Source organism: Alligator mississippiensis, chromosome 3, assembly GCF_030867095.1.
Source record: "Alligator mississippiensis isolate rAllMis1 chromosome 3, rAllMis1, whole genome shotgun sequence".
In the NCBI taxonomy this organism is placed as follows: Eukaryota; Metazoa; Chordata; order Crocodylia; family Alligatoridae; genus Alligator; species Alligator mississippiensis.
In genome coordinates, this window is record NC_081826.1 from 281,734,421 (window position 1) to 281,757,908 (window position 23,488).

A 23,488-nucleotide genomic window follows, 5' to 3' on the forward strand; every position below is an offset into this window, starting at 1 on the left:
AAATTAAGGTAATCTCTTCTTCAGATATCCCTTTTTAATGTTTTACTTGTCACAGGTATGTGTGAACACTTATAAGTGATTGCTGGTACATTATTTTCAGATGATCAGATTAGACCAGAGATGTTTAGCTTAATATATTTTGGAAATATTTATGTGGAAGTCCATCTTGTTACATCTGGAAATAATTGTGTTAGCTTTAATGATTCCAGAATTCAGTGATTACAGAAAATGCAGCTTTTTGTGTAACTTTGCTAGTAACACTGTAAAATTACTTCACTTGAATATATTCAGTATGCAAGAGTTATGTATTTATCAGAAATGCATCTTAAGAATTTGTTAAATGCATGTACTTTTAAATTTAGACTGAAAGCATAATATGTTTATAGTTTGCAATTGTGCTTTCATGACTCTTAAATGGTATGGACCATGTTTTGCATGTTATTTGCATTTTCTTGATTCATGAGTAATTATTTTCAGTGGTCTTTCCCACAGAAAGGTCTTGGGAAAAGTTTAAAGATTTTAAAATCACTTGCAGATGTACAAAACCTGTATAATCACTTGTATTGTATTTAAGTGCTCTTCTGAAGAAGAAATACTGTATTTAGCCAATTCCTATAGAGTAGCTGTAAAATGGCACATTAAGCCTAGTTACTACTTTTCTTCAGAGGTATTTTGGCAAGGACTCAAATGTGAAATATGATATTGCTGATATTGAGGTTGTGTGGATTAATATTTATTGTATTTTCATATAAAGATGATAGATGTTGGTGAAAACTGCTGGTGATCAGCACTTTTGAAAATCAGGTCACTTATAGATGCCTAAATATAGATTTAAAAGTCTAACTCTAGTCTCTCTCAATAGTTTTGGCATGCCACGTGTAATATGTGTGTGAGAGGCACTATTTAAAAACCTTTCTTGGAAATGTTTCTAGAAATTTGCTCAGTTCTGAGTTTGGTCACACAAATGTTTATTTAATCAGGAGAGGTTTATTAATTTAAATTGTTACACTGGTGGAAATCACATCAGAAGCTGGTTCAGAGTGTTAAACTCTTGTAGTGCACAGTTACAGTATCTGTCAACTCTGTCCATTACAGAGGATAGATTTAAAAATAATATTCGAACCACAGGCTGCATCTACACAAGACACAACTGCCCAGTAGCATTGGGGGGCACTAACTGTGATGTGACGCTGCTGTGTACTAGTAACGAGCTACCGCACAGTAATTTGTTGCTACCGTGCAGTAGCATCCGAAAAAACCATGTGGAGATGCTACTGCACAGTAACCCTGGGTACTGCGCAGTCATTTAGTACTTGGTTATGGGAGTACTAAAAAACTGCACAGTAACAACACTGCTCATGTAGCCACGGCCACTAAGAGGTAATAGATGTATAAGCTGTTGAGCAATATAAAAATTAGCATCTTCTGTGTAGAGAGAAAGTCAGCTTTATAAATATAAGTGTCCCATCATACAGCTTTCTTGAGCCATTTCTTTTGTTTTGATACAAAATTAGGTAATTAGGTTAAGGGGTCACTGGATTTTTTGGACTCTAGGACAGTTGCAAACTTCCTTTACTGATTGCTGTGGCACAGTGACAGCTGGTCTCTGAAATAAATTCAGGGTTTTTTTTTCTGGTTTAGAAGATATGTCATTTTCCTTAGACCAGTGGGCGCGTCTACATGTGCATCCCACTTGCAAGTCCTATATGACTGTGGAGTACCCACCTGCGCAGTCCTGGAGGTGCACGGGTTGTTTTTGACCCTACTGCATAGTAGCAGTGAGCATGATGGGGTGGGGCTGAGTTTGAGGATACACAGGAGCAGAGTGAAATTAGGGGACATTTGAGGAGGCAAGGGCAGTGAGGAGCCCTTTGGGGCCATGGTGCAGTATCTGGGGGACTCGTATGCAGGTACAACAAGCAATTTTGTCCATGGCCAGGCTGGGGGTAGTCAGCTCACCACAGGCTCAGTTATATTTGTTTTTGCTTGGAATATAAACTGATAGATACTGCTTTAGGCCCCTGGCATATTATTAAAACATTTGGTTTCTTTTTAATTGGAGAAAAATATGTGATGTGTTTATGGGATAATGACCCCACCAATTGCACCCACTCCCCTTTTCAAAATCTTAGATCCACCCATTGTTGTCTCACTTGGCCTAGATACATGTAAAACAGTGGTTCTCAACCTTTGGTACCTTACGTACCCCCCACTGATCGACGCGGCAAAAGTGAAACTGGAAGTCCCACCATAGCACTTCCAGTTTCACCACCGCGAAACGAGTCCCACTTATTCCACTGCAGCCTGGGGCAAAGCAGCCTGCGCAGGGCCTCCCTCCCTATCCCCGGCACACTGATGCTGGGGAGTGAAAGCCCCGGTGCACCGGACATGGCGGGAGAGGTGGCGGCTGGAACTTCTGGCCCGAGCAGGCAAAGACCAAAATGCAGCACCCGCGTACCCCCTGCCTGTGTCTTGTATACCCCCAGGGGTACGTGTACCATGGGTTGAAAAACACTGGTGTAAAAGAATAGAGATCAGTTGGGTCCTACAACATGAGACTCAGTGTAAAAGGAGGTGAGGGCTAATGGAACAGGTTTGACTGTCGTTAAAATCTCCTGTTTTGGCTTTGACCCTGTTGTTGAGAATCAGTCCTGTCCCTGTTATTGAGTTCCTTTATGTTAAAACTTTTCAGAGAGCAAATACATTTTGGCAAATCTAGTTTTTCTCGGGGTAGGCAGCCTCATTTATCTCTAACAGCTCTCAGCGTTCAACCTTGTGTCAACCTTAAAACAGCAGTGACTCCTCCAGTATTTTAGAACGTCTGGTTAATATTTAACAATTAAAACAAGGAAATCAGAGCACCCCAATTCCATGTGCACCCTCTGAGCATGGCGGTGCATCCCCTGTGAAAAGGCACTGCCGGCGGTGCCTGTGGGCGGTTACCACTTGCCACTCTCTGCCGCCGACACCGCTGGCAGTGTCTGTGGGCAGTCCACAATCACCCCTGGCTGCTGCTTCCACTGCCAGTGGCATCTGCAGGTGGTTGCGCTCCCCCTGCTGCCAACGGCACTGCAGCTGCCTGCGGCACCTCTCAACTTTACCATTGCCATGCTCCTACTTCCGACTGTGCCACCGCTGCCTGTGGGAGCTCACCATGCCCCCCCAGCTTCCAGGGGCACACAGCATTCATGCCTGCACTGATGACAGCCTTGCTGAAATGGGGTACCTAGAGGATGCTTTCCTCAGCTAGGAGCTCTTCCAGATCTAGCTGAACTTGAAAAGCCTGGAGATGAAATCCACTGAGGAAGGGGAAGAGAGTTCAAGCTGCTTTATTCATTCATGTTTAATGACCACAAAAAAAAATAGAAAAAGGAAAGTTACCTGTGTGTTCCCATCTCTTAAAATGGTGGCTACAAAGAAACAGGGAGCACCTGTTGAAATAGGTGGCTTTGTTTTAACAATGAGCACTGGGAGCCATAGGCAAAAAGAGAGAGAGAAAATTCTACAGGCAATCTCAAAACCGTCCCCACTATATGCTTTGGCAGGGCAGGAAGATAGAATTTCTAGCAACATAAATCAATGCATTGCAAATAGGAAATAAATACCCTGAAACCAATACTTGAGCATTCAGACAGAATACATGGAAAATTTAAAACAATCCTTGCAAAAACCCAATACATGTCATTCAGGCAATATTATTTTTATGGATAAAAGTATATATTAAATATGCAATAGAGACTATATATATGGGTATATATATGTATATGTGTATATACGAGGTCTGTTCAACAAGTATCAAGACTGATGCTGTAGGAAACAAAATATGTTATTTACAGGGGTTTCAGCTTAATCTGAAACAGTATGCTCCTTTTGCAGCCACACACTTCTCCCAACGTTTCTGCCATTGTTGGAAGCACCTCTGATAAGCGATTTGTGGAATTGCTAAAAGCTGCTCAGTCGCATTTTGTTTTCACATAACAAACTCTTCTTCCTTTCAAGGTTTTGTTTAGTTGAGAGAAGAGAAAAGAAGTTGCAGGGGGCCATATCGGGCGAATATGGAGGCTGTGGCACTTGTGGGATACAGTGTTTGTCTAAAACTTGCCTAAAAATTGCTCCACAAGCTGTGCTGAGTGGGCAGGCACTTTGTTGTGGTGAAGCATCCAAGAGTCAGACACCCACTTTTCTGATCGTTTTTCTGGTTGTTTCAATCCCAAATCGCTAGCTAGAATTGAATGACACGAACCAACAGAAATTCCAACTTCTGCTATCTCTCGGACAGTCAGTTGCCTATCATTTTGAATGAGCCATGCCCCCTTCCTGAACCCCCATGGAGCCAGGTTGGAGCCCTCTGCCCCACTCCACATAGCTGGACAAGGCCCTGCCATGACCACCCCACACCAGATTGGGACCACCAGCTGGATCCAACATGTGGGCAGCCTGAGCACTGCCCATCTGACCCATTGGCCAAAGAAGTTGAGCACCACTGGCCAAATCAATTCCGTCTTCTCAAGCCTGGCGTAGACATCAGTCTCTTTACTCAGCTGACTTTTGGTATCAGGGAAAAGCACATATACCTTCCACTCAGTTTTAGTGTGAAATAAGGAGAATTTCTACAAATATGTACACTGCCCTGTGATTAATACAGAAGTCAGCACCTTGCCACTCTACTGGCTTTGCATGGTTTTTGGAAGCATTTCTGGTTATTTCTGCTCAATAAAGTTTTCATGGTGTGAAAATTCATGAGGCCTATCCAGGATCAACAGACTCTACTGCAGCTCGGACTTGTGTTTCCATGTGGGGTGGGTGGTGCTGGATTCTTGATTTGGTCCACAACATACTTTCTGCTGCTCCCGCTTTTCTGTCTCCTGTTCTTGTCATGAAGTTTCAAAGTACTGAGATCCCTGCAGCAGACTCTTCCTCCATTTGGGGCAGTCATGGCGATAGTCTCCCACAAGCTGACATCAATGTTGCATTTGAGGATGTCCCTAAAGCACTTGCTTTACCCTCATTTTGAGCATATGCCTTGACTGAGCTGGGAGAATAAAACTTGATTCAGGAGTCTAGAGTTGGACAGCTAGATGACATGGCCTGCCCGGTGAAATTGTTGTTGGATGATCATCACCTCAGTGCTCATGGTGTTTGCTTGCAGAAGGATGCTAATGTTGGTACATCAGTCTTCACACTGGATTTGAAGGATCTTCCACAGGCAGTGTTGATGGTACTTCTGTAAGAGTTGGCTTCCAAGGTACGGGAAATACTCAGCGTTCTCCAGAGTCTCACCATAGATCTCAATTACCAGACCTGGGGACTGTTCATTAGAAGCTTGTTGGTGGAGGACCTTAGTCTTCTGAATGTTCAGCATCAGTCCCACTTTCTTGTATGCTTCGGTAAAGACAACAACAATTGTCTGAAGGTCAGCTTTTGCGTGAGCATACACTACAACATCAGGAATCCTGGTTTTCTCTATTTAAAATTCACAAATTCTCTGATTAAACCCCCCAGATCTGCATTCTTCCATGATTAAAATGAAATGTCACTGTGTGTGTATCCGTTGAACACAATGTTTTACAGGCAGTCCTCAAACTTAGGACACAATTGGTTCCTGAAAACTGCATCTTAAGTTGAATTTTCTCATAAGAAACAATGTCATAAATGGGAGATTGGTTCCTGAACCAAGGCCCAATACCCTATTTTCACCAAAAATACCCCAGAATTTTGTACTCAATCAATTATAGATGAGTAATATAGCTACATTAATGTATTTATATTGTAAATAGCAATCGTATTGATTTGGAAGGACTTCCTTGAGGTGACTTGGCTGATCTTTTTGAAGGGCTCTTGTTTAGACTTTTTGAAGGGTTTGTGACTGGAGTCTTCTCAGGAGTCTTGGCTGCAAGTTTTTAGGGAGTCTTGTCTGTTTTTTTAAAGGAAGTGTCCAAGGAAGTTTGGACAGATGTTCTCCAGGGAGATGAGCAACGCAGCAAACTTGTTTGCTGGCATGGCATCACATCGGATTAAGTGTTGCAAGTCGAAACTGGCATTGTAAAGTTGAAACAGGGTGTCAATTTATAAACGTTGTAAGCGCAAAATGTTGTAACTCAAAACGTTGTAAGTCGAGGACTGCCTGTATTGATATATTTACAATTTCAAAGTAATTTGGAAGCCTACCAGTGCTTCAATCATTTATAATAAAGTTAATTTTAAATACCTATGTATTTTGGTATTTGATTTTGGTTTTTTTATCATAGAAAATCAGAGCTCCCTCTGCCCCCTTCACTCACCAGGGTGCAGGTCCAGCTGCGGCTGTCCTCCCCCGCCCCCCCCGGCCACTGCTTTGTGGTGCTGAGCAGCCTTGATATGCTATTGCCCCTTACTCCCAAGCATCAGCCCCCCCAGCCCTGCTGGTGCCCCTCGCTTCCCAACTCACAGCCCCCTGGCCTTGCCAGTGCCTCTCACTCCCAATCCCCTGTCCCCTGCCTCTGGGCCCCAGCCCCTTAGTGTGTGAAGAAGCAGTTGAGTGTATGAAGAAGTGTCAGGGGGTGGTCACAGGTGATGGGGGTGAGGATGGTATGTGCTGCCCCCCCGGATTTCTCTGCCTACAGTGGGGCATGGGGATGTAGCTGGGTCAGATCAGCTGTGGACCGGCATCACCTCCACAGTCCAGGGCTGCCAAGGTGAAGTGCAGCAGCAGCAGTAGCATGAAATAGTGTCCCCTACTGCTGTTGGGTGGGCAGGGGGCACCTCATGTTGGTGGCAGTGTGGCATTCCCTCCTGCACTGGGTCCCATCTGCTGGGCCATGGAGGCACCTCTGATCAGAGCTGGTCCTATCAAGATGCAGCCCCATGCCCCTCTGTGGGTGCAGAAATCTTGGGGGGCATATATCCCCCCCCACATTGCCTGTGTGCCCCCCACCCCCATAGATTTACCTGGAGGGAGATATGGAAGCTGTTCTCCACCACCCTGCCTGGTTGCCACGTGCATGTGTGCACACACACATGCATGTGGTGCCTCTTGCACCCTGCATTTTCCTCCTTTCAGTCCCAAGCAGCCACTTGTAGACTGGAACTCTGCCAGCCTGCAAGAGGAAATATGTGGTTTCCTGCATTTTTCTCTTTTAAAAGAGAAAATCTGTGATTTTAAGTTTCTTCTTTTGCTTGACAGAAACTATGGTGCATTAACCATGGGAATATTTGGCTCAAGGAAATCTAGCCCAGTGGCAACCCCAGTGTTCTCTTACTCTACCAAATGCACACTCAATAATCATCCTGCAGCTACTCAGAAAAAGTTAAGTCTACTCATGGGCTAGGGACAGATATTCAAAAAGCCTGAGCCTGAATTGATTCAATCTTTGAAGGTTAGTCTAACCAGCCTAGGCTGAACCAGTTTGCAACTGGACAGATATTCCCTCTGGACTGAAGAAATGCAGGCACATGCCTGCAGTGGCTCAGGCTAGAAGCTGGGGGGTGCCAGAGCAGCCCTCCCTTCCTTTCTAAAGTGCTGAGCTGAGGCGGGTATGGCGAGGCCCTGGCAGGGCACTCTGTTTAGGGAGGGGTGTAAACCCCAACCCTGTCTACACTATCCCAGGCTTTTCCCCACTCACTGCTCAAGGGGTGGGAGTGTTGCCAGACCCTAGCCCTTGGCTAGCACTCTGAGGCACAGGGGGGTGTGCAGTATATGCATCTGTTGATGATACTGAGCTTTTCAATCTTCCTCTTCCCTGCTTCTTCATACTGTCTGCAAACCTGACAGGTGGGTGGACCAGCAGGGAGCTGATAACAGTATTTATCAATCCATCAACAAAACAAATGCCTCTCTCATTAGTTCAAGCTCTTTTTAAACAGCTTTTTCCAAGGAAGGGAGGGACATTACCAACTGATCTGTTGATGAGCTCCAAAAAGGCCTAAGTGGACACTGTTCTGTCTGCCTGTCCCAGTGAAATTGGGTATGCACACACACAGTGGCAATGTGTAGGGGGTGCATGTGCACCCCCTGATAGCTCCGCTGTACCCACTGATGGCTGTGCTTGCTGCTTAGGCAATGGGCGGGGGGGGGCAGGTGGGAACGCTGGTGCCCCCCCTGCAAGCGCCAACCAATTGCTGTGCTCGCTGCAGCTGCTTTTGGGAGTGGCTGCAGCCACTTCTGGGACTGCAGGATTGCCTACAGGGGATGTCCCGTGGTCAATGGGATCATCTGTGGGGGACCCCCCCCACCCTAGACTGTAGGATTGCCCATGGGGGACCCTCCCTTTGGTCAGCAGGACTGGTCGCAGAGGGGGCACGTGCCCACCCTAACTAAGCCGGCAACAGTTGCCCATGCACGCGCTCACATACATACACCTCTCACATACATACACCTCTCAGCGTTAGCTAGCATACCACATGCTGGTTAGGTCTGTGGGGGTGAGGTCCATGCTGTGGGAAATGGGAGAAATACGGGGGATTCTTGCTTCAGCAGTGAGGAGGGACGTGGCAGGGGGAAATCAGGCAGACACTGCTGTGCCTGTAGTCTCCACCGAGGCCTGGCTAGGGAGCAGGGGGGCAGGGCCAGCCCTGTTCTTTGGAACAGGCAGCCCAGCCCTGGGCTGCAACACATCTGGGATGCTGGGGGATTCTGGTTTAACTTAAACCTGGAAGGGGTCTGGGAAATACATTGCATAAACCAGTTTGACCCAGATTAGTTGCATCTGATACTAAATTCAACCAGGTTTATCTTAAACCAGTTTCAGCCATTTTGAAACTGGTTTATCTGCACTGAACTTATGCTCTGCTACAGGTTTAAACCAGTTGCTGATTACTTATATAGGTTTCTGTGTAATGTCTGTCCTTAGCCATGATGCTCTCCAGCTGCATGGTGCCCCTTCGTAAGACAGAGATGGAAGGAGTAAGTAGGCCTGGTCTAGGAGTATCACTTGCACTCCCAACAATGTGAATGTGCTGCAAAAATGTCTTGCACATAGTTTTTCAACAGGTTTTCTATTCCTGAAGATGTCTCTTCCCTTACCACCCCATGTTAATACCAGGGACATGTTTGCAGTGGTCCACCACTGCTCACATCCCAAAAGAAAAGTGCTCCTCTGTGCTTATGTACTTGTACACAGGCCAAGTTTGGCCCACATATTAGGGTAGGATACCCCAATGCTGGATGCGTGTCCCATCTATTATTACATCACTGTTTGAAGCCTGAATGCTTCAAATGTCACTAGTCCCTTCCTGTTGCTCACAGTTTCACTCAGGTGCAACAGGATGTACTTAATGGTCCCACACACCTTGATGACTGCACATGCAGTAGATTTGTGAGCACCACGCTGATTGCTTGTTGCCTGGTACCAATCGAGCGTCGCAAGTTTTTCAGAGTGCAGTTGCCACTCACTTGTCTCTGTCAAAGCCGCTTTCATTTTGGTGGTGGGAGGCTGGGTGAGCTCTGCGTACAATTCCAGGAATAAACCCAACAGTTTTGTGGCTACTGCTGGTCATGCCAGATTTGCATCGCAATCTGATTGCACTGTTTGGTTCAGAATACTGCTCTGCTGTGAATACCTGTGTCTTCCATTGTCTCTCCACAGCATCAAGTCCTCCTGAGTGGGGCTGCTTCCACTGTTGCTGTGGGAATAGTTGAAGTTCTCCAGCTACAGAAGGCTTCACATACTGTTTCTAAAACAGACAGTATGCCGCTGACCTGTTGTTAAGCCCCTGTATTTCTAAGAGTGAAATGGCAGAGAGATTAAAAAAGCTAGAACTAGAAAGAGTAAATGATGTTTCCCTCTGGGCTCCATGGAATTAATGAAAAAAAAAAGTCCCAAAAGAGAAGACAGGACATAGTGAGTTATGGGAACGTGACCCCAGCTCCCGCTTCCCTTGCAGAAGTGCTGACAGGGCAGGTGTTGTGCAAGGGCTGTGGTGCATAGGCTACCCTTATTATCAACATACCCACTTATTTTGAAGATATGTTGCACCAATAAAGTGTATATGGACCACAGTAGTTCTGTTCAGGCAGCTGTAGGCCAACAGAAATGTTACTGGTAAAACTTCCTAGTGGAGAGGCAACTTGGGGCAACCTGGGTCTCGTTCCCTGCTCTGTCAGATACTTCTGTGAGACCTTGGGCAGGTCAGCTCTATTCTCTGTACTTCACTTCCCTGTTTGCAAAAGTGGGGATAATCATATGTCCGTACCTCACAGGCATATTTGGAAAATATGTTTTGTAATAAAAGTCAGATACTCGCATGTTATGCCATCTAAGCACCTACAGTAGGTAGAACCTTGCATGCTTTCTTGTCCTGCTCTTGTGCATCTTCCCTAACCATTTCAAATGTACATCTGAATTACTCTACCTGCTGCTTGGTTTATTTTGCCAAATTTTCTGCATTGTCTTCCCCCCCCCCCCACCCCTTAACCTGCTTGGATAGTTCTGTGTCCTCTGTTTGAACTATTTTGAATTCTCAGAGTTTGCTTGGGCTGATTTTATAAACATCCTGGCGATTACTGCAGTTGATTTAAGGAGTTTGGAGCTTGCACAGGGCTGACTTTGTTTTTTTTTCTTCTTTTGTCTGTTTTCTTTCAGTACTTATATTAACTAAAGGCACTGGAGAGTGTACTGAGGAGAACGAATTTGCAGCATCTTAGATTAAGAGTCTGATCTAATGTCAGCAGAAAATGCCATTGACTTCATTAAGTTTTGAACCTAGGTGAATTAAATAGATCTCTCTAATTTCTGTGGTAAATCTAATGCCTTTAGTGTTGGTGAATATTCCCCTGCTCTACATCTTACTCATGTTGAGACTAAATTTCAGATTCTCCAACAATCTCATTAGGACCTTTCCTGTAATCTCTCATTAGTCCTTTGAATTACTCTGGTGCTGAATTGCTGTGTCTATTAGCAAAGCCTCCAATAATTAGACTTCATGTGATGGCCTTCTGAGAGTAAGACTTTTTTGTTTTGTTTTGTTCAGAATCATTTTTTTCCTATTTAGTCCCAACCAAAGAGTCAAAGTAGAGGGAACAAGAATTCAATTTGAAATGAGAATGGAATGCCTCTAACCAATACTGGGTTCATTTCAACAAAATTTGGAAAGACATAACTTAAAAACAACTTTAATCTGATGCTACACAGGGAATAAAAATGAATTTTTAAATAACTGAATGTATGCTTTCTGGAAGTATGGGCTAGGCTTTCATGCCTCTGAGAGGTTACTTCTAACCATTGTTTTCAAAGGGGTCACATGAAATCAGCCCTTTAAAATCAGTATCAGGACATTTTTATGACTTTTTTCTATTTCTCTTTCCACATACAAGGAAGTGGTCTTGAGTTCATTGCATATTTCTTTTGAGAAGGGCAGCCTAGGAAGGAAAACCTCAATTTGTCAGAAAAAGAAACAAAAGTGATGGGTGTTCCGGATATCAAAATACACTATGGGGCCTTTTTGATAAAGTCTTACCCTCAAGTCATCTAAAGAAATATTTTTGTATTATTTTCCTCCTATATTGCTCTCTAATTGCGCCCATTCTTCTCACCTTTCAGCTAGTCTGGGAAGGCCAGCAAAACAATTAGCCATCCCTTCCTCCATGTATGTCATTAACTCATATTAACCTGTGGAGCCAAAGAGGTCAGACGCTCATGGAGTGAGAAATGTGTGGTATTTGTACAGAGTTGTATGCCTCCACTTATTTGATGGCTTACTTAGGAATGGAAGAACATCATCTCTCATCTAGTAAGAATTCAGTTTCTGAATGTGGGAGGGTGTTTCAGGCTTTGAGAGAACATTTAACATGATTTGTTGCTGGTTAGATTCACCCAGTGCTGTTGCACTCCTTGTCAGAAAAATTTCAAGGCAGGAAGTCAGCCCAGGGACTGGAAATTATAGCAGTGAAAAGTGATCACTACCTCTGCGGTGCAGGGAGGAAGAGCTACACAAATCATGGGTTGCACTAGCCAGAAAGGACTGATGCCTGGTTAGTTTTGAGTGTTTTCATTTTGGCATCTCCCTGACAGGAGCCTCCAGCTGCAGAGATCTCATTAGTCCCCCTTCACCCCAACTTACATCTTTTGAAAGAATGGGGATGGAAATGCTCCCAGTCAGTCTTCAAAGAGCGTCTGATGGTTAAGGCCCTTTTGGGGAAGGAGAAGGGATTCTGTATGACTTGCTACCTGTACAGCTTGTGGTGTCCTGCAGTAAGAGATGTGTGATAGTGTCAGAAAATGGGTAAGTTTGGGATGATATTCTAAACACACAGCTTAAAAATGGCTGCGTAGCTGCATCAGTTGACCCAGTTGCCTGCATGGTCATGTTGCCTTGGCAAGACAGTATTAACATGAGACTGCATATTTCATTGTATACCATGTTGTATATCAGGGTATGTACATGCCTTGTGTCCCATGTGTGAAGTTTTGTGGCTTTCCCATATTGTCAGCCCATATTGGAACTGCAGATAGTGCAGCTTCAGAATTTTAACTGATTCGCTTTTAAAAAGGTAAATAGAAACTTGCTAGCAAAGCTGCCTGTTCATTAGAGTCAGGTTGGGGGTCTAACCCCCTGGCCAGAGTGGGTGGACATCAGGAGCCCTAGGAATTCTTGGTGGTACCGTCAGGGCCCTGCGGGGGAGAACAACGTCCCCCAAAGTAGGAGCTCTGTCATTCTGTTATTGGATGTGGCGTGAACTCCTTGTTCCCAGCAGCACTGGCTCAGTTTGTTCTGCACAAAAATAAAGGCATGACATCTTATACTGTATGTGAGAGATTGAGAGGCTGTTTTTGGAAAACCCATCTTGTGTAAAAGCGAATGCAGGGAGATGATAATTTTAGAGCATTCTCTCAAATTCATCCCCTATATGTTCCAATAGAAATGAAGTACAGAACTCCATTCCAGCTCGGTGTGGTGTTTGCCATTTTTATCAGGCAAATCTATTTTTTTCTGAAGAGAAATTGCCCACCCAATTTATCACCTTTCTATTTTTGTTCTTGTCTATATAGGGTAGCCTTAACTGCTGTTCTCACCAGGTTTGATGTTTTTGATTTATACACCAAGTCCTGACATAGATGTGGATGGAGCTGTTTTTTGTCCTTCATGGCAGGGCTGTTTATTTCTTCTGAAGGCAATGCGATTTCCTGTTTGTATGGACCAGAGTCCTTTTTCCCCCAAGCCAAAGATGTTTTTTTCAAAATAATCATAGTGCTAATTGTACCTTCAAAGGACTGGACTTTCTAGGTGCCTTCCACGGCCCCACTCTTACAATGGGTTTTATAAGGGTGGACTCCTGTGCATGTTAAGAACCCCGTTGGGGTATGCTGGATGAGGAGTCCAGTCTGCTGCTGGTTGCAGGCAGGCAGGGGATTGGTCTGAGGACTTCCAGAGATAACAGCATGTGCTGCTACAGTTTGGGCTAAAGAATCAAATCACCATAGTTGGGACTATAATGGTTCTTATCAGCTGTGGATGGTATACTGGACCTGCAACGCACAAACACACACTTATTTGCCAGTGGGTGATGCTTGCTGCTTTGAGCATACTATCAACATTAATTCATCGAGGATGAGAATAATTAGATATTTATAGATTTTAAGGCAGAAGAGACTCTTAGATTATTCACCCCTACCTTTCCTATCACCTGTTAATCTAAGTAAACTGTGTATGGTTATTGAAAGTAATTTGGTTATTTAGCTCTAAAGCCATTGTAGGTGTATCTCTGATCACTCACCTTATGCTGGCCTCTTAGAGTTTCTTGACACTACTTTAAAAGCTCCTTTGAGGAAGTTGCCTACTATGAGCAAATGTTGTATTTGGGATTTGAGGCTCCACAGGATCAAAAACACCATTTCTGCCCATTTGAATCTTCCACTAGCTTGAGGAATGGGTGAGTTTTATAGTCAGGTAAACTGAGGCACGGAAGGTTAATGAGGCCACTGACAAAGACAGAGGCAAGGTTGCGAACAGAATTCAAGGCCTGTTCTCCATGTTTACCCTTGAGCACCTCCAGCCAAGGGCCAGCAAAGTTATTTGTTTGCAAGGGTCTCTTCTTCAGGAGTCCTCTCTTTTAACGCCTGCGTCTGATCTGCTGTATTAGTCAGTATTCAAAGATGAAGTGTCGTGTAGTTCATAAGATCTCTGTTTCCATTGGCTGGTCTGGTTGTCTACAGATGCCCTTTTATTCTCTTGCTGAAAAGGGTAGTTGGTGCCCCCAAGTGGTAGAGAAGTAAATAATAGGGTTTTTTTGTTTGTTTTCAGGTTCTGGTGGAGGGAATCTCAGATCTTGTTTTTCTGGGACCCATCAAGGGAAAAGAAAGGGAAAGCAAAATGGATGTGAAATTGGCTTAAAGAAACAAACAACAAGCTTAGAAAATCTGCCTTTTGTGGCTAATAAATGCAACAGCTGTGAGCAGTACTTTGGCAGGGCCATGGCCAGCATTTTAATTGTGCTGTTTTTTCCTTGTAGGGCAAGCAGGTGTTGGAGAGTGCGGTGATGAAATGACACAATTCCCTGCAGAGCCCTGGAGTCCAGTGTAAACGGTGCTTGGACAGCTGTAGGAACGGCCAAACAAGAGGTCACTGACACTTCCTTCCTCCTGTTGCTGAGGTCTGCACAGCAGTTGTTTCAGTGTCTCGGTTCTCGTTTTCCAGACTGAACAGTTAAACGGAGCTTGACTTGAGCTTTGGGTCCCCGTGCACGGTTCTCTTTGAGCATGGCTCTGCATGGAGCAAGGTACTCCCTGGATTGTGAAAGGAGGGTGAGCGAAGACCTGGCCAGTGAACCCAGGAAGCAGTTCTTCACATGATGGGATCTTTGGGTAACCACAATGCCCATCACTCAAGAAAATGCTCTGCTCTTTCTCCCCCTCCTGTATCAGTGGCTGCAAAACAACCTGCGGGAAGAGGTGGAAGGGTCAGAGCAGAGGCTGTGTCATTCTGCCATTCAGAAGCTAAGAGAGTATATTCAGTTGAATTTTTCTGTGGATGAGACCAAACTGCAGCATGGCAGTCCCAGCACTTTAGACATGGAAATCTGCACTGTACACCTGACCAAGGAGCTGGAGAAGGCTGAGGCACTCGGGTTAAGTTTTGGAAACATTCCTGCTTTTGGAGACTATGGAGAGAAACGGAGAGGAGGAAAAAAGAGGAAGGGGCATAAAGGTCCCGTGTTGGATGTGGGATGTATCTGGGTAACTGATTTAAAGAAAAACAGCCCAGCGGGGAGATGTGGGAAAGTGCGACTGAGAGATGAGATTCTTTCCCTGAATGGACAGCTAATGGTTGGTGTGGATGTCAGTGGGGCAAGGTAAGGTGGAAGTGGTTAGTACAGACCTGATGTGCTAGAGGATCATTACTGTACAGACTGATCTGACAGAGGCATGGAAAAGCCATTGCTGGAGCTTGGGCTGAAATACTGTGGCCAAAAGATTTTAGAGAACAAAAAAAAAAAAAAAAAGGTGGGGGAAGGAATTTAGTAACACATATGGCAAATTTGTATCATTTTATCGAATTGTTTACATTGAGGGGGAAATACAAGTGCATCTGAATGTTTCATCTGACTCTTGAAACAAATTATTTAAATCTTCCTTTTAAAACAACTGCTCATTTAGAATTTTCCTTTGACATTCTTTAAAATATAAAAAGATGATATAAATGCACTGAAGACAGACCTGAAAGAATTAAAAATGAAATGAGGTGCATGTGGGAATTGCCGGTGAACTGAAAAAATCAGTTACTTACACAACTCTGCTCTTCACGGACCAGATGAACAGCTCGTGCTTTCTGTTGCACAAGGGAGGTTCACTCTGGATAAGATTGGGAGGTACCAGTGCAGTAGCGGTTCGGCTTTTTGTTCTGGAGGGCACAAAACCTCTGCCTTAGTTAAAGGATTTCTCTCTTCCAGGTGGTTTTGATCTGAAATCTGTGTCAAACAAGTTGTTTGTAAAAACAGTAGGGCTGGCTTACCTGATTCTCTGTCTGAGCACTTGAGTGCAGCTTTATTGACCTCAAGAGTGAAGCATTGCTTTATACCAGCTGGGGACCTGGCCCCAGAAGTAAAAGCCTGAGGAAGGGAACAGTAAGGGCTGTAATTAACAGTGTCTTCATTCTTTGAGGAGTTAGTTCAAGAGTAAAAAGGTTTCATAGGAATTACTCTGTATTTCACTGGGGGGTGGTGGGCGTGTGACAGTTTTCCGGCCAGCCCTCATTGTTCTCATGTTCGACAACCTGTACTTTGTAAACAAGGAAGGAAACAGACTCAGGCTCAAGGAAGTAATGCTCTAAGGGCACATTCTTGCAAAGTGCTGAGCACCCTCAGCGACCATTAGAGAGATGGCTGCCTCTTACTGACCACGTTCACAGTAGCAGTGATGACAAGGAAGTTAAAATTCCTAGATCTGCCGTAAAGTTCTGATCTTGGACACCTCAACTCATTTATGGTCTGGTAGTTTTCCATTTTGAAAATGGGACTAAACTGTTTTCTGTTTCTTCTACCTTTGGTTTGTCTGCCTACTATGATTTTAGGCTATTCGAAACTGGGTCTTTGTTGTACAGCACTTAGCACCGGGGGGCCCTGGCCTCAGTCGGACTACTAAAAAAGGGTTCCTCTAATACCAACGATTAGTACAAATAGGTCTGAATCAGTGCTGTAATCAGTAAAGGTGAGAGAGGATTTACCACTGGGTCATGTATGCTGATTTGAGCAAGATGCTTAGAGGGCTGCATCTCTACAATTCAAAGATGCCAATACCCAGCTTCGGTTTTGTATGTGCCAAAAATAAGTCCCTGACATTTTGTTCCTGAAGATGTGCGTTGGAGATAAAACAAATGATATTATCAAGATCTCTAACTACTTGATTGTGCTTGCAAAATAGAAGAGCATTTCCAAAAATCAGTCTTAAGAGGTGGGTAAAGATGTTTGATGTGCTGTCCTTTTTCTCCCTCCACCATTGGAATTACTTGTTCCTAAGATCCAAGAAAATCTGTAGAAGCCAGTGATAATGTCACACTATTTTTCGTGCCAAAGGAAATGAATGTCTTGTGGAGTCTGAGGCTTCCTCGTGTCAATTCTTATTTTTCCAGCCCTGAGTTGTGTTGTGTTTTGCAGGGTCCCTGGCTAGATCAGCAAGCTGGGTACAATATTCACAATCAAAATAACAAGATTTTTGCACCAATATTTTATGTCACTGCAGGGCTAGAATGCCCAGATGTTGACTGCGTGCACAGCATGAGTTTTTATTTATGACAGTTCATAAGACCTTACCTTAAAATGGCTTAATGTCACATGGACCTGGTTAAAATATAGGGCATTTAGTAGGCAGACCTGTTTTTTTCAACATCCCAAGCATCGTAGTCCAGTGTGCTGTGAGTTTTTGACAAGCAATACTAGTTGCATAAAAATCAGAGTTTTTCAGGACTGTCTCGATTGTGGTGCTGTTGTTGGCTTGGCTTGGCCGTTATGCTTGGATTGCCCTATAGTAGCAAACAGCAGTCCTTACGTGGCATCAAGTAGAGCACCCAGCATTTTACCATTTAAATCGAGCAGTGGCTCAGCATGATTTTTAAGAGATCTTGTTGGTTTCTTTATCAGGGATCATTGAGCAGATCATCATAAGATAGAGCACTTAGAGCAGAAGGAAGGAAGGATTTGATTTGCAGACTCTTTTCTGCCTTTGGCTGAGCACATGTGCATTTGTGTCTGGTACACATTGGTGGGGCCTGTTCCTGTTGATTCTTCAGACCTCCCTACACCCCCAGGTTTCTGCTGAGCAGACCAGTCCATTGCAACGAAGATTTTCAGCAGCAATGGGCAGGTCTGGCTTTTCACATCTCAGTGGTGGCCACAGCGTCGTAATTATTTTGCTTATTAAGCAAAAGACCCTGGTTTGATATTAAAGGGCATTAATTCTGTGTTTTTATGCATGAGTATATGTGTATATATGTGCATGTATATATGCATATGTGTATATACTGTGGTAAAGAAATGAGAAAGATATGACCAAACACCAACGTGAGAGCAAGCCGTGCTTATAGCATGGGAAGGAGGAGTGATGGGAGCGGTTAGCAGCGTTCCCGCCCGTGCTGATTGGCAGGGGGCGGGCAGATGTTGCCCGGTTAAAAGGGGAGCGCGCCAAAACAACGGGGGGGACCTGCGTAATATTGGAGAGGACTGATCACCCTCGCCGGAGGTCCTGTGTCCATGAAAACCTGGACAGCCCCATCACGATTTGGTATACCACATGAATATGCTCAAGAGCTCCCGAGGAATCGGCGAACTAGATTCCTGATACAGCTGTACGAGATTGTTGCCTGAAATAGTGAGTAAAGCGATTTTCTTATCTCACTGCCTCCCCAGTGTGTTTCTGTCGACGGAGGGAGAGACAGAAGAAGGAGGAAGGGCCCGAACCCTTTTGTCCCCGACCTACTCGAGTGGATTGGGCTCAACCACCCATAGTTAGGTTGCACGTGGCGACGAGGATGGGATCCTCGGGGAAAAGGGGAAACGAAGGAGATGCCAACGAGTTAATTAGGCATTGCCCATGATGAAACCATCACTGGCCCCCAACCACGAACGCCGACGATTTATGGGCTCATGTGGTGTATCATCAAGCTGGGCAGGACGGGAAGATGGGAGGCTATGTTTCCATCTGCCCGACCGAAGATAGTGAGGAGCCGCCTAAAGAATGGGTTGTGTCGGGTCTCAGTCCCGCGGCCCTAGGATGTCTCCTTTCCAGCCCCGCAGTTCTTTATCATCCACCCGATAAAAAGCCCAAGGCATTACTTAGCCGTGTCAGGCTCGCAGGCACGGATGACTGTACTCCCGCAAAGAGTATGCCAAGTGTATACAGTACCTAAAGGAAGGGAGTGGCTGCGAAACCTCTCCTGATAAATTCAACTGCCCCGATCTCGATCTCGGGGGCACCGAGAATGAAATCCTAATGGCACTCCGTGAGAGTCTTGAGGCCGATGGGTGGGATGCCGCGGGGTGGACAGGACAGAGGTGGAACAAGGGGAAAATGATTAATTTCCTGTTTCGCTCAGTGACTACCTTGCTGCGGCATGCAGCGAACCAAGCCAGCATAATAGATACACTGACTAGAACGGCTGAGCAGCAGAGCGCTGCACAGCCTGAGCCGCCACTTAAAGATGGCGCCGCGGGCAAAGAAGAAGGCGTGGCCAAAGAGCCCCGGGCAGGAAACCCCGACGTTAGAGAGACCCTGTCGGCCCCGCCCGAGGAACCGCCTCCATATAACATCCCGCCGGAGCCATGCTCCGCCCTCCCCACCGACGCAGGCACATCTGTTCTGCATGTGAACCCTGTAGCCATAGTGAAGACTGCCATTGATGGCGCGGGAACCCACACCTTCACTACCTTCTGCATGCGCACTAGAGGGGAACTCCAAGAATTACCAATGATACCCGACTAAATCCGGGTGAAACGCTGGCGATATGGTTAGGACGACTGATACTAGAGCACAGGGCAGACCTAGTAGACCTGGAGGAGTGTGCTATCCTAATGCGCCAGCCTGCATGGAGTGGAGGAGCGTGTAGCGACACGACTCAAGTACTGCGCAACCAGGCTTGGCCAATCCCTCTGTGTGCCGCCACGGTTCCAGCACTGCTGAGCTAAACTCATGCTTGGCATGCGGACCCGCCCGATAATCCATCACCCGCACAGCTCCTGTACGCGATAGCGGGAATCAGTTACTTGACTTGGGACGCCAGACAGAACCCACTAACCCTGACTTCACTTCAGGCGAACAATGTTTGGCCACATTGCTGGTGTAAGGATCCTGGTAAAGTTCCTGTATCAACGTCAGCAGTGGAGGCCTGCGTTGAGATTTATGGAGGTATGAATACACCCATGTTCCGCTTGTTATTACACCCACTGGTAGGAGGGCTGATAGGGAATGTTCTTAGCAGTTTGGGAAAGCTCACCACAGCGCGTAAAGCAGAAAACAAGCCTACCTTGCCAGCGATAATACAGAAGGTACAGGCCATAGGAGCGTGGAAAGCAACGCCTAGAAAACCCCGAACTGATCGTTCACCGCATGGACGACCACCAGACCGCACACTTAAGGAACGCGCTATGTTCAGTTTCTTGCTGAGCAAGAGCGGTCTGACAAAGAATCAGCTTTGTGGGTTAGGAGATGAGGGGCAAAGGATGCTGGCACTGAACCTAGGCTTCAAGCTTAGGGAGCAGGAGCTAGACAGGGAAAAAAAACGAGTAGCGGCCGTTGAGACAGGCAACGACGGCCAACCTACCGATGATGAATGCCCGCATGCAACTTATGATGTGAGCGCAACTGCAGATTCTACTCCTACCCCTATACGCTTTTTGCTAGATACGGGAGCTCAAGTAAATGTATTGAGATCTGAGACACCCCACGTTAAGACATCCAAGGTCATCTTCGTACAAGGGCTGAATGCCATGACATCTGCGCCCGTGGTCAAGTTTTGCATCAACAAAAGGGTATTGCATGGAGTCTTAAGGGGCATAAATATCTTGGGTATCGCTGCGATAAAGACGTTGGCCTTAAAAAAAGTCATATATCTAGCACTCCCATTGACTGTGACATCAGGGGAAAAACACCAGCCAGCGCTGGCGAGCTCTACACCCTGGCGGTATCAGCCAATCCCGACGCGCACTGATTTGCAGCTCCAAATCCGAGATCTTCTGGCTGATTTGTGCAAGCGAGAGTGCATCCAGCCCCTGAAGTCCTCCACCTACCTCTCAGCCAGATGGGGAATCCCCAAACCGGGAAAGCCGACGGAGGCTCGTCTAGTGGTGGACTACCGACAAGCTAATCGTCGCTGTAAGCTGCTCCAGATGCCTGCCATGCAGACTGTCTCGGACATCCTTGACGGCATGGCCGAGATACAGAGAGGGAGAGAGTGGTTTGCCACCATGCTAGATTTAAAGGACATGTTTTATTCGATTCCTATACATGATCTGTATGGGATCCTTAATATGTGTGTAGGCGGACAGATGTTTTCCTGGAAGGTTTGTCCCCAAGGTTACCGCAACGCACCAGCCCTAGCAGTTGCAGCGATGAACGGGACAATCGACAGCTTTGTCCGTACCCGCCCAAAGACTGCAGATGTCCACTTCTGGACCTATGTTGACGATGTTGTTATTATGGGGCACGACTGTGCTGCGGTCCACATCACTACTGCAAACCTAAAGGACCACTTGAGCGATCAAGGATGGACAGTGAATCCGACAAAGTCCATGAGTGAGCCGTCCTCGGACATCAAGTTTTTAGGGACACGATTCACTGGACCATGGCGATCAGGGACAACACACAGTGCTACCCCGGAGCTGTCCTCGCCTTGGCCAACTACGCAGGCAGACTTTCAAGGCTTGCTAGGCCAGCTAAATTGGTTCCATAACTTCATGACGCCATCACATCTAAAGGTTATCCAGCGTCTCCAACAGCAAATCCGTAAGAAGACGCGACGTAGAGTCCCATGGAGTGAGCATGACCAAGCTGCACTAGAACAGGTTATGGCAGAGGTCAAAGCGACACACCTGATCGTGCCCCCCGCCAGTAGCCTTCTGACGATCCATGTAGGCTACACCACGGAGCATATCTGGCTTACAGCCAATGACACCGAAACGGGGGAACTCGCATATACGGGTCATCGTACACTAAAAAGCCACCAACATCGATATGGTTGTCTAGGGAAGGTTATGCTCGCAGCCCAACTGGGGGAACACCTCACAGTGAGCCCAGGTGTGTTTGTTGCACCCGGCAGCACCACACTAGGACTGCTTAATCCCAGTAGGGTCCATCCAGAGTATCAGGGCACGGAGAAGACTTGGAACGCCCTAGTCCTTCGTCACCAGTATCACTGGTCGGTGTGGCAAGTCGCTGATGGAGAGGTGATCTCGGTCACTGAAGAGGACGATTCCAGTGTCCTGCGATTGTATGGGACCACGTCCCTGGCATGGATAGCTTCAGACGGTACATCCTGCGATGGCGGAGGATATGGATATTATTGTGACCCTTGCCATGACTACGAGCTCAAAACCTCCCATCCAGAGGAGTCAGTTCAAGCATCTGAACTACGAGGTTTCCAACTAGCTCTTGAACATGCCTACCGTCACCACGACGGGACGCTTCCGGTACCTGTTATAGCTGTAGATTCAGAATATATATACAGGATTGTCACCGGAAAGGCGCAAGCTACGGAACACACGACTCTCTGGGACGATGTCAAGACCATTTTGTCACACTTCTCTGTTTGCCCCTTAATTAAACACACACAGTCTCACCAACCCGATACAGATCCTGTGCATGCCATTATAGATCAGCTGCTGGCACACCAAGGATCCATAGATGAGAAGGAAGTGGCTCAGTTACATGTCACCGACATTGTAGACATTGATCCCTTTCTCGCTTGGCTCCACGAGTGCTGGGGACACCTTGGAGCAAAAAGAGCGCAAGCACGCTGGAGGGAAGAAGGCAGCGAAGGACCAAGTGTAAAACAATGGAGAAAGATAGTCCAGGCCTGCTCCGCTTGTGCACAAGAGAAACCGGTGCATCATAAGCACCAAAGAGGCGTCTATGACCCAGCACACTTTGCTCCAGGAAAGGTGTGGCAAGTGGACCTACTCGGGCCACTCCCAGGAGCCAAACCACCGAATAAAGGATTAGTAATTGTGGACCTGGGAACCCGTCAAATCCTCATTCTCCCCATGAGGAAGACCACCGCTCCCATAATTCAGGGATGTCTACAGCTTGCCTTCGCTCATTGGCAAGTACCCCATGTCATACACTCCGATGGAGGACCACCTTTTAACTCCAGAAGTTTAGAGCGGTTTGTGACAGAGCACAATATTCAGTGGCATCATCATCTACCTTACCATCCGCAGTCGAATGGTGTCGTGGAGTGCCAGATAGGACTGTACAAAGAACAGCTAAGACTGAGGGAAAATGGATTGTTTAAGAACTGGACCAAGTACAATAACGATGTACTAATTGCCATGAACGCCACTAAAGCTTTATGGGATGAACGCACCCCAGTGTCACGTCCGGCCTGGAAGCCATGTTACTCATCCCAAGAAACAGTGTGGCTGACCATTCCCACGGCTACCAGTAAGCGTCCGACTCCAGTTCCCGGTGTTGTACTTGAGCCCGGCGAGTACCCAAACACCTATCTTGTTTCCCTTGAAGCAGTCACACCCACACGCACCGTCTTAGCTCATCATAATTGGCTAAGTCGACGCAGTACAGTTTAGTACATGTTATTAATGAACCCCGAGTTTTGTTTTCCAGCCCAAAGCGGCATGAAGTTGTCGATGCATAACACGATGTGAGGTTCATCGCCGCAAGTGAACCCATTGGCGATGACCTCCCAGCAGAAACGTCGTGCTGCATCTAGACAGACTTGATTAGACTTAGTCATTGCTTAGTATTTTATTATATACCTGTATTAGATGCTGTATTTGAAGGGAGTTCTTGAGCCCAACCATGCTCGAGATTGACATTTGGTCAAGGGGGCATGTGGTAAAGAAATGAGAAAG

At 46.1% G+C, this 23,488-nt stretch overlaps 1 protein-coding gene across 3 annotated transcripts in view; it reads left to right on the forward strand.

Annotated features, from left to right (window-relative positions):
• Positions 1–23,488, forward strand: part of PDZD2 (PDZ domain containing 2) — a 330,694-nt gene that overhangs the window by 107,143 nt on the left and 200,063 nt on the right. For all 3 annotated transcript variants that reach the window (XM_059725248.1, XM_059725249.1, XM_059725250.1), the window contains exon 2: positions 14,426–15,265. In XM_059725248.1, coding sequence (XP_059581231.1) covers positions 14,787–15,265 — 479 coding nt within the window. In that variant the 5' untranslated portion in view covers positions 14,426–14,786. The remainder of the gene's footprint in view (positions 1–14,425; positions 15,266–23,488) is intronic.